At 42.1% G+C, this 16442-nt stretch overlaps 1 protein-coding gene across 1 annotated transcript in view; it reads right to left on the bottom strand.

Moving 5' to 3' along the window:
- Positions 1-16442, bottom strand: part of LOC123979107 (connector enhancer of kinase suppressor of ras 3-like) — a 43362-nt gene that overhangs the window by 4362 nt on the left and 22558 nt on the right. The window contains exons 3-10 of the mRNA XM_046062868.1: positions 9730-9932; positions 8130-8217; positions 4489-4530; positions 3403-3522; positions 3100-3159; positions 2174-2242; positions 1541-1687; positions 22-146 (exon numbers count right to left, since the gene is read on the bottom strand). Of these exons, the coding sequence (XP_045918824.1) occupies positions 22-146; positions 1541-1687; positions 2174-2242; positions 3100-3159; positions 3403-3522; positions 4489-4530; positions 8130-8217; positions 9730-9932 (854 nt within the window). The remainder of the gene's footprint in view (positions 1-21; positions 147-1540; positions 1688-2173; positions 2243-3099; positions 3160-3402; positions 3523-4488; positions 4531-8129; positions 8218-9729; positions 9933-16442) is intronic.

Here is a 16442-nt window from a genome sequence, read left to right on the forward strand (position 1 = left end):
AGATGAAATGGAACAGCTCACCGTGGGGTGTATGGTATTGGAGGAGGAGGAGGGATGTACAAGTCCAGGATAGCTGGCTTCTCCTTTTTGGTTGATCCGTTAGCTGAGCCACAGGGAGACTGGGTTCTGATCAAGGAGGAATTGTTCTGAAAAAATATGGCACAACAATTTAATTAAAACCAATAACTTCACATACATGAATTAATCAGTGATAATTAATTTTACCTCAACTATGCTTGGGATGCATGGGATACTCAATGTATACAGTATATCCATTTACTGATGAAAACAAAATGGAGGTCATTGCATAGTTGTTTTTTTTCTTCTTAAATTAAGACTAAATGTGACTTGCTGGCAACTGGGAGGAGTTTGCCACATGTGGTAAGATAGACTCTTGTGTGCGTCTCCCTGGGTATAAACCTTCTTGTTTGAGGTATGGTAAGATTGTAAGTGAAGTCAAAAATAGCCCGCGAGATGTGTACTTAAAACTGTATTCATTTTACCACAGTTATGTTCCCCAACACTCAACAACATCGTGCCCTTGACTAAATGTACGACTCTTCTTTACCGCCATTCTCATCAGACCTAAATGATATGTCTTGATGATACAGTGTAGTAGATTTGAGGTATTAATGACAAAACATCCGATTGGGGATCACATGAATCATTCCCCCTTTCCTTTACCAAATAGCTCCCATGTGTACAAATTATACAGTATTACAAAGCCAGTGTCATTCATTCCTGAATCGGGGTGTATGATTTGCGTCTGTTTTGCCTTCTGGAGCTGTATTATCACAGATAAACGGAGATGGCCAACTCTGATATGCCTGACTACTTGTTAAAACAGGATGCTGGTGGACATGTTGACATTGGCCACCTTTGTGTTGAGAGGCTCTTTGTTGTTTTAAGAAACCCACTCTTGTCTGATATCGTCTCATCTTGCCTTCTCAGGCGATAAAAAAGGCTACGCATGATAAGACAATGCCGGAGCCTGAAATTTGGTAGACTTAGTTTACAACAGGCTTATTGTCTCCCTGTCTGTTGGAGGGGACTCAGGTGCGGAGATGGTGGTTAAAAAGCTAACTTAAGCCTAATGTGTTTTCATGAGGGAGAGCAGCAAATTGGATTACAGTCACATAACCTTATTAGCACAATATTTATTAGCTACCCCTGACCCAAATAACCTGAGTCCTAAGTCCTTTTGTCTTCTTTTGATGGCAACATCTGGACAATTTGCTTCTAATGAACCAGATACAATCTAACTAGACTCCAACTCTATAGGCCGGCAGCTTTATCTCCTAGACTGAATGACATCATGGGACTTTGTTTGGCTCTGATGTTGTGCATAAAGAAAAACTCAATGTTCTATTCAGTTCAGCCGGCAGCACTTCCAGGGTGGCACTGTGACACTTGTCTGAACTTGCTGTTTTGGAGCCAACTCCCTAAAAAGATGATAATTGTTTGACGGTGACTAGATGTGCAGGCTTTTGTTGATCTTCCATAATGAAAGGAACAAGTGTGGGAGTGTGTGTACGTGTACCTGTGGGACGGGGGGCTTCCAGCGCATGTTCTTAAGTGGGGCAGGGGTGAAACCTGTTGTGCCTGTGGGCCTCTTCTTAAGGAGTAGAACCACACCTGTGGGCTCCTCCCTCAGTTTGACAACCAGGTTTTTCAGCTGCCAGCCCACCTGGTTAACAGCATGAGAACAAACATAAACACACACACACACACACACACACCCACCATTAAGTGGGGCTACCAGAGTTTCAGGAGCAGGACCACACATCAATGACATCACTCCCGGCTTCCATAAATACCCACACAACGCACTCCCTCTTCTTCGCTCTCACATTCCGCACCCCTCCCGCCCACCCCTTTCTCTGTCCGGTCTCCTCATCTTCTTCCTCTATATAGGGTTATATGGGGGTCCGTCGTGCCCAGACGCTACAGCGGATTTCCCTATCGTAGCTTCCCCACAATGCTTTCGAATGTCTATTCAGCTACTGCAAGCATCATACATATATATATACTGTTTGTTTATCAATAAATCATTTAATTGTATCTGTTGATTGTGGTCCTTGCTAGTGAATATGCCATTAATAGTTAGTGTGTGTACTCAAATTGACAATATGTATTGTCAAATATCTAAGGACCAAAAAAAAAAGGTTCTTACCACTGTCTGTTGGTTAACCTGAATCACCTCGTCACCAGCATGGATCTTCCTGGTCAGGTCTGCAGGTGACTAAAGGACAAGCAAGGTAAAGGTCAACGCCTATAAAACCACTTTTATAAAACACTGACACTTGCTGCCAACACACAGCACACTTTACAAAACCTTGTTGAAATTGGAGCTACTTTACTGCCACCCCTGCCTCATTTCATCTGTCTGCCTTTGAAATTCTCTATTAAAAAAAGCAAATATCTGATGAACAAACACTCAAAGTTCAAATCGTGAGAAAATACAAACACTCCCTGCGTGTATAAATATCAGTTTAATTGTTTTTCCATGTCACACAGATGTCAAACGGGATTAACTAGTCATTAACGATGATGATGATGATGATGATTCAGGTCCTGATTCACAATTAAGCACCGGAGGCGTGAGGATCCAACCGTGGCAGTGATGCTGGTGTATTAGTCACTGACTGGTTGTCTCAGTGTGGGGAAAGGTAGGAGCTGTGGAGGCTGTTTGTGAAATTTACTGGTTACAGGAGTGCAGAAACAAACAATTCCTTTAACGGATGAGCAGTTCTGAACTCCTTCAGATAACTCAGTGTGCCCTCAGTAGAGGAGGAGGAGGAGAATGAAGAGGAAGATGAGGAGGAGGAGGATGACAGTGAGGTGTTTTTTTTAACCAATATCAGGCTTGTTTCTTCAGTGTGGTGCAAAAACTACAGTAATAAAGGGATTTCTAAGTAAGTTGGCCATATGAATTGAGGACATTTGACATTAGACGTATGATGGGCAGCAGTGCAATGGCAAACTGCTTCATTCTGAACTACAATCAGTCTCTCTCACTGCATTTTTTAATGGTTAATATAATTCAAGCATGACAAGGGACTGAATATATTCTTGTGGTCAACTTAATGTTATACTTACATGTTCTGTGGTTCCCGTGATGACATGTAACCCATCGTAGGTAGACTTGATGTACATCCCCTGAGAAAAAACAAAACAAAACAAAAAAAAAAAACACACACACACACAACAAGAAAATTTGATTTATGGTTTTAGTAAAATTACAAACTTTCCAGAGGGACAGAATAGATGACAGAGATGTGTGGGTCACGATTTCACACACATTGCATGCATTCCTAGCCAGCACACCCATAAGGCAGACATTTGGTTTAGGGCTGAAAAAAAAGACAAAAAAAAAAGAAAAAATATCCCAGCATTCCCTACCAGACCCTCTCCCGGTTTGATATTGGTCAGCTGGACTTCCTCCAAGCAGGCCGACTGGCTCATCAGGGGGTCAGAGGTGGTTCTCACGGTCTGATCACAGATGCTGTTCAAAATTTTAGACTGCAGAGGGAAGGGCAAAACAAAAGACATAGATGACCAAAACTAGATATATATTTCATCACAGTAATTATAAGCAGTGAGCCAAATACTCTAATGTTGTATTGTGCCTTTAATAACCAGGAACAATTGTGTGTTTTACAGGTTACAACAAGTCAGGTTAAACTGCTCCTCGTGACGCAAAGACCTTATCTTTCATCAGGAAGTTATTTTACTTGTGTGTATGTTCGTGTTTAGCACAAGGCTTTACGGGCTAAAAAGGGACCATTAGTGTGCTATTAACTGGACGTACCAGTTCACACACACACACAACACTGAAATCAGTCCTGTGTCCTCCTTTGTGCTTCATCCCCTGCTTGTCATTTATCATCATTAGAGGGGTCTTTTCTGTGACGTCTCTTCTCAGCCACATGCATTTTGTTTTAAACACATGGTGTACGCTTTATGTAGAGTTGGGCGCATGGAGAATGAAGGATATAAAGAAATGAGAGACAGAAAGTGGAGGAAAATAACAAAAAAAGCAGCATGAGCAGAATCAGCAGAAGAAGGTGACAAAAAACCTGGGAACAAAAGATTAGAGCAAAGACGAGGGCAGGACAATGCAAAAGATTACAAAGCAAAGAAATGGACAAAAAGAAACTCAGCTCCAATGTGGACTTTGCTTAAAGGTTGTATAAGGGAGAGACAGAGTGCTAGAGGAAGCCCAGTATTAGCCCAAGGGGTCTGGAGAGTGTCAGCAACAGGAAACACAGATTGATGGCTGGGGCGTATTAGAGTCGCCTCCTCTGCTGGCAATCCTATAGACCCGTCTGCTCTATTCACTCAGAAAACTGCCCTTGCTGCAGAGAGTCACACAATTTCTATAAGAAAATAAACCCAAACAATCAACCAGCCTCCCTATGTAGGAACTTCTGGGTCTCATTTAGTTTACGTTATGGGAAACAAAGAGAAGACATGCAGCATACTTACAACTTCCAGGATCTTCTCTTCCATCTCATAGACACTGCAGTCCTGTTAAACAGAAGAACACAGATTAGGCTCGTGAGCAGTAAACAACCGGGAAGAAGTTATTCAATGGCTAGAGAGAAAAAAAAAAGTATAGGGGTTGGGTAAATGCGATATAATCAGCATTCCACATATAGAACTGAGAAACATGGTCAACAGCCACAAATAAACAGCTTTTATATTCAAATTACCTCTCTGCCTAAATTCTAGGGAAGCTGTAATTGCATAATGCCCTGTGTGGTTCAGTGAACTATACTGGAATGTAAACACCATCCTAACACTCAATGTAGTAACAATGAGTAGATGACATGGTGGGTATATTTGGGGAAAACATGCGATGATGTTCAGAAAGCCCTAATCCAAATAGTGCTTTCTGCAAGCATTTGGATGCATCCCTGCTTTCCACAGTTAAAAGTGGGTGGGCTAGTGGGAACGGGGGGTCTGGAATTCAAATAAGATACAGTAGTTGTTTGAAGGAAGGAACAAACAATAAAATCTGCAAAGTCAGTTGGGAGACTGACCACCTTCCCCTCCAAGTGTCCCAACACAGCACTCAGTGCATACTGCAGCTGGACTGGACACAGCTGAGGCAACAGCCGCAGCAGACAACTGTGTTGTTGGTGCTGAAAGGGCCCCCGTTTTTTTGCCTTTTTATAGCATTGGCTCTATGTTGGGAATGCCCCCAAGGGAAGCAATCCATCACAACACAGGTAAAATGCTTCTGTCAAAACTGCAGAGCACAGGAGATCTACTTCAACATGTCTCTGATTTCTGGAGCGCCCTCACAAGCCACAAGCCTTTGTGGAAGCAAAATAAAGGGAAGCTGGTGTTGTGGCCCTCACAGTATTAGTGACATGCATAGGCAAGTGCCATGTACAAAGCCAGCTCTGTTACTCTTTGTAAATCCATTGTGCAGACAGCGAATGGGGGTCGAGCAAGTTTTTCCATATTTCCATAGCTTGTACATTCCACTGGGCTAAAGGGGAACGTCTGTTTTCAAATGCACTTGGCTTGTCATACTGTTGGTTTGTTTGCATTGACAGGATTTACATGACTGTCTGTGGCCGAGAGCGATGGCTTCACATCAAAGCTGAATACATCCTATGCTGCTTAAATATTATTTTGAATCTGCGTTTGAGTGCCTGTTTGAAGGACTGGTAAAGATACATGTGAGTTTGCCATGTTTCCCTTACTTGGGTGGAAAAACTATTATAAACCTTTAGCAGGAAAAAACACAATCATAATAGGTTTCAGTTGACATGTATTGGTTCCCAAACCATGTTTCCATACAATATATTTTCAGTCAGCCAAGAACATATGGTGGTTTCAGAAAGAATTTGGCAATGCTTGCGTAAACATGCAACTGCATATTTCATTTAGAGACTGGCCCTTGTTTTGATGACTACACTGTTGACTGAGCTAAGAGGGATGAACTAAAAATACATATTTCGATGTTTAGAGGTAGCGAAACAAAACAGTATCATTATGTGCTGCAGACATGGCTTGGCACATCTCCCATCAAGCTTTTGGAACATTTCTCGTTTCATAGTACCATAAAATCCTGTGAATAAAATATCACAGATAATCCTTCTAAGATGTGTTTGTGACATCCAAATTAATCCCATATCTTTGTCAAAATCAAAGTCCTTCTAGTAGACAGGAGCCAGATCGTAACTAAGCGCTGAGAGAGGCTGAGGGACAATTCCCTGGGTGTGCTGATCCCTCACGTTATGGACTTGATCCCACAGCCGGTGAGGATCAGATGACTGTGTGCTGCTCTCTGGGCCTTTGATCTGCGACCAGAGTGGATTTGCATGGTCGAGCAATGAAGTGACTGGGAGAGAGAGGAGTGTTGCCACAGTGCAGGGACCTAGAGGGTAGCTGCCTTTACACTGGAGTGAAATAAAGTCCATGGACTGCAGAACTTTAGACCAGGCCTTCTGACATCCTGTTATTCAGAAGGTATCAACATATTATGGATATATTTGTTAAAGTTCAGTGTTTGACCTACATAATGGAATCTGTTTTTTTCTGCTAAAAATATGGAGGAATAAACTTCATATCTGATCCAACAATTCAGGGTTGGATAAAAGACACGGGGGATCAATGAAAAATGCGTTCTTTAAAAGAGAATGACCTCCACACTGGCAGGTCAACCAGGATGGGTGATGTGTTCACAGTTTTATGGCCGTGTCCCATTGTGTGTGTACACACATGCTTCATTCAGGCAGAACACATAAATTGTGCGATCTCAAAAGCCCCAATTCTTGGCTGAAGTTCATGAACGAGCTGGGCAAACCTCACGCCGTCCTCCCACATCATAAAACTAATCACTGTGGCAGTCTCCTGTGCAACCTATTTTATTAACCAGCGGCTCATACTCTGGGCTGCAAAAAAACAAACCTGAGTCTAAATGGTACAAAGAAATGAGAAAGGATGCCAAGAGTATTCTAACACTGAAAGCAATGTGCAAGTTTAGATACTTGATGATGGGATGAGTTGGAAATAAGCCTCTTCATCAGTATTTCTGCAGTTGCATATGTTGCTATGAGCTGATTCATAATCAATGGAGGACCAAACTGCAGGAGGAAACTAATCTCTGCAGTCTTACAAGACTCTTTCACCAGGAGTTTATTCTACATCATAACCTCTCCACTTCATATGGCAGTGTGGGAAATGTATACCCCCCACTTCTTCTGGATGACCATGACCGAGACACCCACAGTAAATCACCAGAGGCGCTGAAATCCCAGACTCTGGTGAGGAAATAGGCACTCTGGGAAAGGAATTAATTTTGATGCAATAACCCTCTAAAAGTGACACCTGCAGTCTCAGTGGCCACTTTCACTGACAGTGTAAAATGAGTTCCTTACCAGGCTATGCTTCAGTCAAACCCCTTAGGGAGAACTAATTGTACATACGAGTTAATGGCTTTGATGCTGAAGGAAAGGCCACTCACCAGCTTTAAGACATACAGTATGTATCACCAGCCACTACTGCTTGTATTAAACTGAAGCACACATCCAGTTGTACCATGATGCAATGCTACAGCAATTCTCTCAGCGAAATACAGTGGATGTATGCTGATGCTCTGTTTTAACCGTTAGCCATTTATCTGGCTATCAAATGGACCACCTCCTCATCCCTGCATTAAACCTACAGGCAGGAAACGCTTTCAGACAGTTTGGTCTCCCACTGCGAGCATCTTGGAGAAGCAAAAACAGGAACCACATGGCTGAAGGAGTACGGCAGCCTGGGGAACGTTGGCAGCCACCTTTAAAAGAGTACCAATGGGTTTTATGAAACTTGCAACACAAAAGCGACGTTTACCATTAAACATCCCCGCACTAAAGGGGGTCTCCTCATTAGCCAGCATGAGGGGGGAAAGATCCCAAGAAAAACATCAGCATTTGCAATAACGTGCACAGACTGCTGGCTTCAGCTTCATGTCATCGCTGCCAGGCCACATTTCCCATAACTCTCTTCTTCTAGACTTTATCCTGCATGTCTGTGCCCCCGGGATGGTATGTGCTCTGTGGAAAAAGCTATTGTGTGTGTCTGTTTGCCAGCTACATGTGTGCTGTTGAGCTAACTTGCGTGCAGACCTGTTGAACTGTGGTGGTGAGCTCCAGACACAGCTGAATGATCTTGTTCTTGGTGGCTGTGAAGTCACTGATCCCTGTAAGAGGCGTCCTGCAAACAGACAAAGAAGGAAAGGGAGAACATTAGGAACCAGTAAAGGACTGCAGAGTTGGGTTGAGACTTTGTTCACCCACTCAAAAAGTTTTTTTTAAATCAAAGCATATGACAACAATATTTGATATTTATCGCCAAACTGTCGCGTAATAAAAATACTTAAAACAGAAAGACTGGATATACACTCTTTTTTAAAGTAACCCTGTACAATTTAACACAATCCAATAGCTCAGCCATAAATTATACCTTTACAAACATGTAAACGTTCTTGATAATGTCTTGAATCTTGAAACTGGCAAACATTGTATGCTTCATAAAAAAAAAAATGGCAGAGCTGTTATACTAAATTACTTTAGATGGTATAGGTGTACGTAATAAAGTGGCCTGGGAGTGTGCGACTACACTGATTTACTGATGCAGAGTCAGCTATAAGCTACCAACACTCAATGAACCTTGGTCTGATTACTGTGTTTGGGTGACTGGCCACAGACAGACTTGGTTAAAACTCAAGAATGTCACTGTTCTGGTGCCATTTCATCTCCTTGTCTTTTTCTCCCCGTTTCCATCTAAAACATATGCTTATGAATTCCTAAATAGCTACCCATACATCAACCCCCAGCCCTCAGTGCAGTCCTTTTTGTTTTTATATATATATATATATATATATATATATATATAGAGATATAGATATATATATATAGAGATATAGATATATATAGATATATATATAGATATATAGATATATATATAGATATAGATATATATATAGATATAGATATATATATAGATATATATATATATATATATATATATATATCTTCTTAAATTGCTCTGGCAGAACTATTATTACTGCTATAGTAATATATACCATCAGCTAGCATAAAACTAAGTGGGGGATTAATGGAAGTATATATGAGTGAAAATGATCTCGTTGACAAATTATTAAAATAGATGAAAATCTATAAACAGTATTAACACACATTGGCTTTTTTTTTTAAAATGTAAATTACTTCAAAAAAAACTTTTTAACTTTACAGATTTAATTTAACATTTAGTACAGCACTTTTAAAGACTGTTATGATGCTTTCATCACAACTCCCAGTTATATCATGACGTCATCTTACTCGCTTTAGCCAAGCCTGCCACAAAAAGAGAAGCTTAAATTGTGCCAGATAACACTTAATCCTGGCAACCTGCTTAATATGCTCTGCTTTTATGGTGTGATGCTTTTAAGAGCAGGTCACCGGAAGAGCAGAGGGCACTATGTAGTATATTGGCCATCAGACCCACATTAATCTTTTATTTCCTGCACCAAGTTTATATTAAAAATGGTAAGAACAAAAAAGTCATACACCTGGTACTAAAATGTTTTTAATATAAAAAACCTTTCTATGCAGGTTTAAAATCAAAAGAGTTTCTATAAGCATATATGTAGCTCGTGTAAGCAGTGGTCGTATGGCAGCACTTCTGATATCTGATCTGCGCAGGTGGTTATGAAAATGTTATTACCTGTCGAGCCAAGCGAGGAGGCTCTTTGCGGCACCAATCAGCTCCACCACAGAGGTAAGGAAGTCGTTTGGTGGCTTGCGTGGATTGCTGCCGTCATACGCGGGGCTTTTCCTGCGGTCAGACGTGGCCATGTGCAGACTATTAGTGGCAGCTCTCATCCTCACCACCAGATTCTTCAAGTTGTCAGTCTCTACCCCATAGTTCTGAAACGGTGAGTTTATACACAACTTAAACTATGTCAAAGAAAAATGTAATCAGCACGCACACTCGTGATTAGAGCAGAAATTATATATATCTATAGTGCCAATCAAACTCAAGATCAAAGCAAACAACACTTCTACACAGTCTAGACCTGGGAGGTACTTGCTTTTATTTTGCCAACAGTGGAGTCTTATTCTCAAGAAAATATGTTGTTTCCTGCCCAATGAGGTGCTGTCATAATTTCTTTGACAGATATGATTTAAGTGCACTTGTCTGTGAGGACAGCTCGGGCATGAAATTACCCCTCCAGTCTCCAGGTTTTGTCCCAGGGCATGCAGGGAGGGTGTGCACACACCATCACCTGATTCCTATCAAGCAGAGCGATGGTTGCATTCTTGAGCATGGTTTGTTTCCTGCATTCCTCTAATTAAAAAAGTTGTTCACCTGCACAAAGCAGCCGGGCTCTGTGTCTTTAAGGGTCACCAAGGTCACACTTCAGACCAGCAATGAACTGAACTACTGCAGGGTACTGAGCTGCAACAGCATGCACATCCTGGTAGGTGTCTGAGACTGAGCATGACCACTTGTCAAATATTTTAAAGAGCTTATTGTAAAGTGTTGTAAAGTGTGTGCAATGTTTTGGTGGAATAAATGGGTTTGGAATAATGTGTTGGTTAAAGGTAAGCAAAGAAAGGGTAGCCTGGCTCCTGTCCTGGTAAATATCAGCTCAAATGGTGTTGCATTGCTGCCAGCAATGCTGCTATATGTGCGATGTGCCATTGTGTGCCAAATATGCTTTGCAAGGAGTAAAACAGCATGTGTTTGGGAAACAACGAAGGAGATCTGCAAGTTGTTAGTGTCTGCTTTTATTCCACTGCCTCGCTCCAACATGAGCTAAAAAATATACAAATCATTTCTCTCATGTCAGTCCCCAATCACTAGAATGATTGAACTAGTCAAACAGTAGCAGTAGGCAGCCTTACTCATGGTACATTTGACATAAAATAGATGAAACATCATAAATGAAATACTGTACATGCTTAGGTAATGTACGGAAGAGAGAAAAGATATCTGGTGGTTTGGTTTCAGTCACTCACACAGTAAAAGTGGAACTGTAGCACATAGGCAGTGCGAGCATTTTCCAGATCAAACATCTCTCCTGGCTTTTTCATTAGCAGGCTAATCACACAGTCACAGCAGTTCTAATTGGCCCACAGATGTCCAGCAAGCTTTTGTCCCACACCGCCAGCTGAGCTCAAAACCACGTCTGAGCAAAATCTGTGGTTCCAGTCCAATGCAATTTTTCATTCTCATAACATTTCAAGCCAAATTTATGTTCTTTCAGTGCCTTTTTATAGACATTCAGTTAATCTAGAATCAAGATGGCAGAAGCTTTTTTGTGTGTAGGCTCTAGCTGGGGCTCTTTGAAGGGACAATATACTGCTATAAGTGTCCTGGGGAGAAATGAAGAAGGGCTATCACAACACAGCGCTTCCTGCCCTCGCCACAGGCATTACACGGATCTGACTTGACTATAAAATAAAGATACAAATGCCTGTAGGCTAGAAAGAGAGTGTGTGTCTGTTGCCATAATTTGCCATCTAAGAGGTTAAGTGTTACATTACACACCTTGTGACAGATTCACCCCTAGGCAATGGTAAAATACATTTACAGCAGATCTTACGACTCATTACGATATGTTTAATAGCTGCTGGAGACAGCTAATGTGCATGTGAATATCATGCAGTGCAGGTCTTTGAGCGGATCACTGGAACAAAGAAGTGTTTGGTTTCAACATCAACTCTGCAGAAAACATCATAGCTCAGAGAAGTCCAGTAAAATTAATTGAAATGTTCTCTCTTTGTCCCCAGCCAGCAGTTTGCTCTTGATAGCTTTTGAGTGGGAGAGTATGAGGTTTCTAAAGGGCCGTTGGGCTGTATGTTAGGCCATCAGTCATCATGATTTAGGTTTGAAAGGTTAACAGGACAACTCAGGTCCCCAATATATAAAAAGGTGAAATACGCATAATGCAAAGCCTAGTAGCAGAGTGTCACAAAGATGAATGTGACTGCATCAACAGGAAGTGTCTGACTTAACAGTAAACAAAAAGGGGGGTGGGGAGCGTGTGGGGGTTTTGGGTGGCCCTTTGTTGCCGTTGGTAGCAGTGACCTTGCCTCGATTAAAGGTAATTGAATCGGGGGCCTCACTTCCTGCTATGGGGCCTGTGGAAGTCCAAGGCCTCATTCTTAATAAGGAAAAACCTAACGGACAAAAAACAATGCTTCAGTCAGAGGTGAAGGGTTTTTGAGGGTCCAGCATTCCTGACTGGAATTGCCTTACTAAATTGCGTAAGACCATAAAGTGCATATTACAAACTAATGGCACATTTTGAAGGAAGAATGAAGTTCACATGCAAAAGAGGCTTCACTTAAAATAACAAAACCATGCTGAGGAAACACTTTGTAGGCCACATTTATGAAGCAGCTTGAGAGGAAAATTACTTGAGATTTCACTGCATTGATGTCAAGGTTCCAGGGGTGAACCAAAATCTGGGCCTGATTAAGGTGATGTTAAAAGTAGTTATGGACCACGGGATATACCATATGGTACATATTCTATGATGAGTAAATCTATTAAAACAAAAAAAAGGTGTGGTATGTGCCAAGTGCTTCCAGGTGTCCTTCCCCAGTGGTTACAGCTAGAGGAGATACTGTTAACAGGTATAGGGCAGGTTGCTTGTCTCAGGCCTCATCCACACTACTGTGCTTTCAAATTAAAAGGGAGACCATTTGCTACATTTGCACTTCCCGTCCAGACTAAAACGATAAAAACGAAGATCTAAATCAGATTAGTTTGGAAACGCTGCCAACCCCGTTTTGCGTTTCAAAACTCCGTAGGGCGTTTTAGTGAAGACGATCCAAAACGGAGGACTTTAGAAACGATGATTTATTAATTCTTTCGCCAAATCTTCTGTAACTACGGAATAGACCATCTGCTTCATGTTTACACTGGCACGCGCATGCCCAGTGTACCTGAACCAAGCGGGAAGCTTCCGGTCTACAATATGAAGCAAATGCGGAAGTCCCTGAAACCTGCATTCTATTGAAAATCCAGCAGAGGCGACTCTTCTGATTGCAAAAAGAAATCCGGCTCCATTAGAAATAATAGGAAAATGACCCTACTTCCCAGCTGAATAATTACCCCAGTAAACACTTTCATAATGAGTTTATGGTCTCAGTCGCTAGTTTCATGTCTTCAATACAAAATGATGTTCATTTAGTAAATTATGGTCCCATTAATTTTAAAATAGACCACAAAGCAGAGTATGATTGACAAGTTGTTACCATGGCGACCTGTCAATCAGGCTAGAGCCGACTCGTACCCTCGGCACTGTGTAAATTTAACCAGCGGCGCTGAAAAAGTTTATTAGGAGTTGGCTGTTCACTTTCTCTGGTCAGTACATTTAGTTTTAAGACTGTTGTTCGCTAGACAAAGTTATCAGCCCTGTTAAAATGACAGTTAACGTGAGTTACAGTTGCATCTAGCTAAGCAAGCTAGCTAGCTCCGCACACTTCTGGGCACTTTCTGGTTGCAAAAACTCAACATGGCAGCGCCCTATCGGCCAAACTCGAGGCTTCAAAACAGCAGTCCACAAACCAACGGGTGGCGTCACGTTGACTACGTCCATTTCTTATATACAGTCTATGACCTGAACGGGCCCTACTGTGCGTTTTCAGTCGTTTTAATGTAGGCGGAGATCAACTCCAAAACGCAGCTATTTTTTTTTTTGAGGGCATAAGTGTGTTCACACCACAGACTGTATATAAAAAAAGGTTCACACTGAGAAGTATGGCAAAATGCAGTGCACTGCCAGTACCTGGATGGTGCACTCATACCGGCTAATTAGTTGAGTGTGGAACGACGGACACTTCTCACCCTCAACGACTGCCATTTGAGCTACGTAGCGGAAGTGGACCAACAGCACGGGAGAAGTGTGAAGCAGCAGAGGGAGAGGCCAACAACAGAACGGCTTTTACAAGTTTCGTACTCCATTTCATCACTAAATCCACTTATGAGAAGTTTTGAGGCGAGAAATCAGCTGTGTAGATTTCGAATATTGACAGTTTTACGAAAAGTGATGGTGGATTAAAAATGCGCTTGAACGTTTTCAGAGTTCACCCGCGGGGAGGAGCTTGCGAGGCTGGCCAGCTGTCCCTGGCCCTCTGCTCCCGCAGTCACACATACTGCTGCAGCCAACGCAGCAGAGACTCAAGCAACAATGGCAGAGGAAACCACAGCTGTAATGGTGCTTTCAGACCAAAAGCGAAGCGAGTGTTGGGGGCGGTGAGTTTACATACAAAGTCAATGCAAAGACGCGTAGACGCGCAATTTCCTGTCGGGTGGAGTGAATATTTTCAACTCAAGCAAAGAAGTCGCATGACGCCAAGTCGCAATAGCCTATCAGTGTTGAGATTGTCCGTATGTCACAGAGGCTTCAGAGCATTGTGTGGAGAGAGCCGGGCAGAGCAGGGGATTGAAAATCTGCTGGCCGGCTGAGAGCTGCTATACTTGGGGGAGAGGAGCAGGGAGCAGCGCTGCAAACATTGGACAAATAAACACCCGTAGTCGGTCGGATTCTGCTCTGACAACTACGCCGTTTACTCGCGGGAGGAGCTCGGAGTAAACTGCTTTTATTAAATTAGCTTTTTACTTTAGTTTTTGCGATTTCAACATTGATTTATCTTCACTGGAGCTTCTCAGCAGCTAGGTTCCGTGCACATCCGGTTCCAGTATTGTTGTTGTTAGCGTCGTTAGCTCTGTCGGACTACGACTTCATATTTATATCAAAACTGGACATTGCTGGGAGAAAAGAAAGCGAGGAGGTTGAACTACCTGGTGAGTTCAGAAAACACGTGTCTGTAACTTTATTCCAGCTATCGTTGTACTTTACTGTGACCAAGTTAGCATAGCATATCCTTGATCGATCCAAACTCCATTCAGAAAACAATCATTTTAGAAGTTGTTGTCCTGCTATCCTTACTTTTTATTATTATTATGGCTGTTATTTTGGAACTCTGTTGTACCCTCTGTGCAATCTTGTGATAGTCATTTCCAGTTCGTGCACAACAGCAGTTACCCTGTCAAAATTAACGCACTAAGTAAGTACATAGTGTACGTAGTATACTGCATGTTAGTATACTCAAGGAAGTACCCGAATTGAGACACAGCATGTGTCAATGCGAAAAGTCTATTGTTGGCGCTAATGATCCGCCCGGTTACAATTCGACATTAAAAAGAAGAAGAAGAAGAAGAAACAGAAGCAGAAGAAGTCGTCAAATTTTGCGATCGTTATTTTCGTTAAGCGCACAACAGCCATGTTTGATTTAAGACAACCCCACCCTGTTCACACACTTTACAAGTAAGTACATAATGTACACAGTGTACTAAATGTTAGTGTACAAATGGAAGTATCCGAATTGAGACACAGCATGTGTATCATACCAGCTGAAATGAGATGCGAGCTAAGTAATGAGTTCATCAAACATTTGTCTGCTTCACACATGATGCTAGAAAACCCATCCATAGCTTCAGTGTGCTGAGGTGGCAGACGAAGAAATCACATCGTTTTGAGCTACAAAATGTGTTGATCCAAACCCATTTGACGTCCTACTTGAGGTGAGTTGCAGTCTCTAGTAGGAGAGAGAAAATTGAACTTTTAAGATTCTTCAGGGTAAAAATAACCATGCATCACTTAATGTACAGCATTTTAAGAGGAGATTATAAAGACAGAAATGCTGACACTGATCAAAATGCAGGGACCACAATCTGGGACTTTTATGGCACAGGAAGTGATAAAATTCCAAATCGATCCCATCTGCTGGAAAACCTGGTTTTCGTTGGAGCATGGATGCTTTTTATCGCTCTTTTCATTCTCACTAGTTGGAGGCAGAGACATTTTTGTTGGAAGTTCTTCTGGGAGCTGTGGTGATGAACAGAGGATCAGTTGCGCCCAGAGTGAATAATAAGAGCCAAACAGGGGATCTATAATTGAACCAATGAGCTGGCTGAGGTGAGCAGACGGCTGCAGCAGAAAGACTGATCTTCCTGACATCTCTGTTTGTTTTTAGAGAATAGAGATGAAAACAAATACACCTTGAGCATTGTGTGTATTTTATATGTGATTATCTATCAAACTGATCAAATTGTCAGTTGTCGCTATGTGATGACAACCTCACACAGCTTCAAACTGCCAAATCGAGCCCAAGGCCACTCCAAACCGATCTCTGCTTTTCTCGGACTGACACTGCTGTTCCCCAATGTCCTCGGGCTGCTTCATGTGTTGTGGTGCCTCCACACCCCCGCTGAGCTGTGTGGGAAAACATAAGCCTTACTGCATCGCTGGTTCCTTTAGTTGGCCAACCAGAAACTACTGGCTGAGATTTTAGGGAATGCGAGAGTCAGAGTGAGGGTGTGTGTGTGTGTGTGTGTGTGTGTGTGTGTGTGTGTGTGTG

This window comes from Micropterus dolomieu, linkage group LG11, assembly GCF_021292245.1.
Source record: "Micropterus dolomieu isolate WLL.071019.BEF.003 ecotype Adirondacks linkage group LG11, ASM2129224v1, whole genome shotgun sequence".
NCBI classification, from domain to species: domain Eukaryota; kingdom Metazoa; phylum Chordata; class Actinopteri; order Centrarchiformes; family Centrarchidae; genus Micropterus; species Micropterus dolomieu.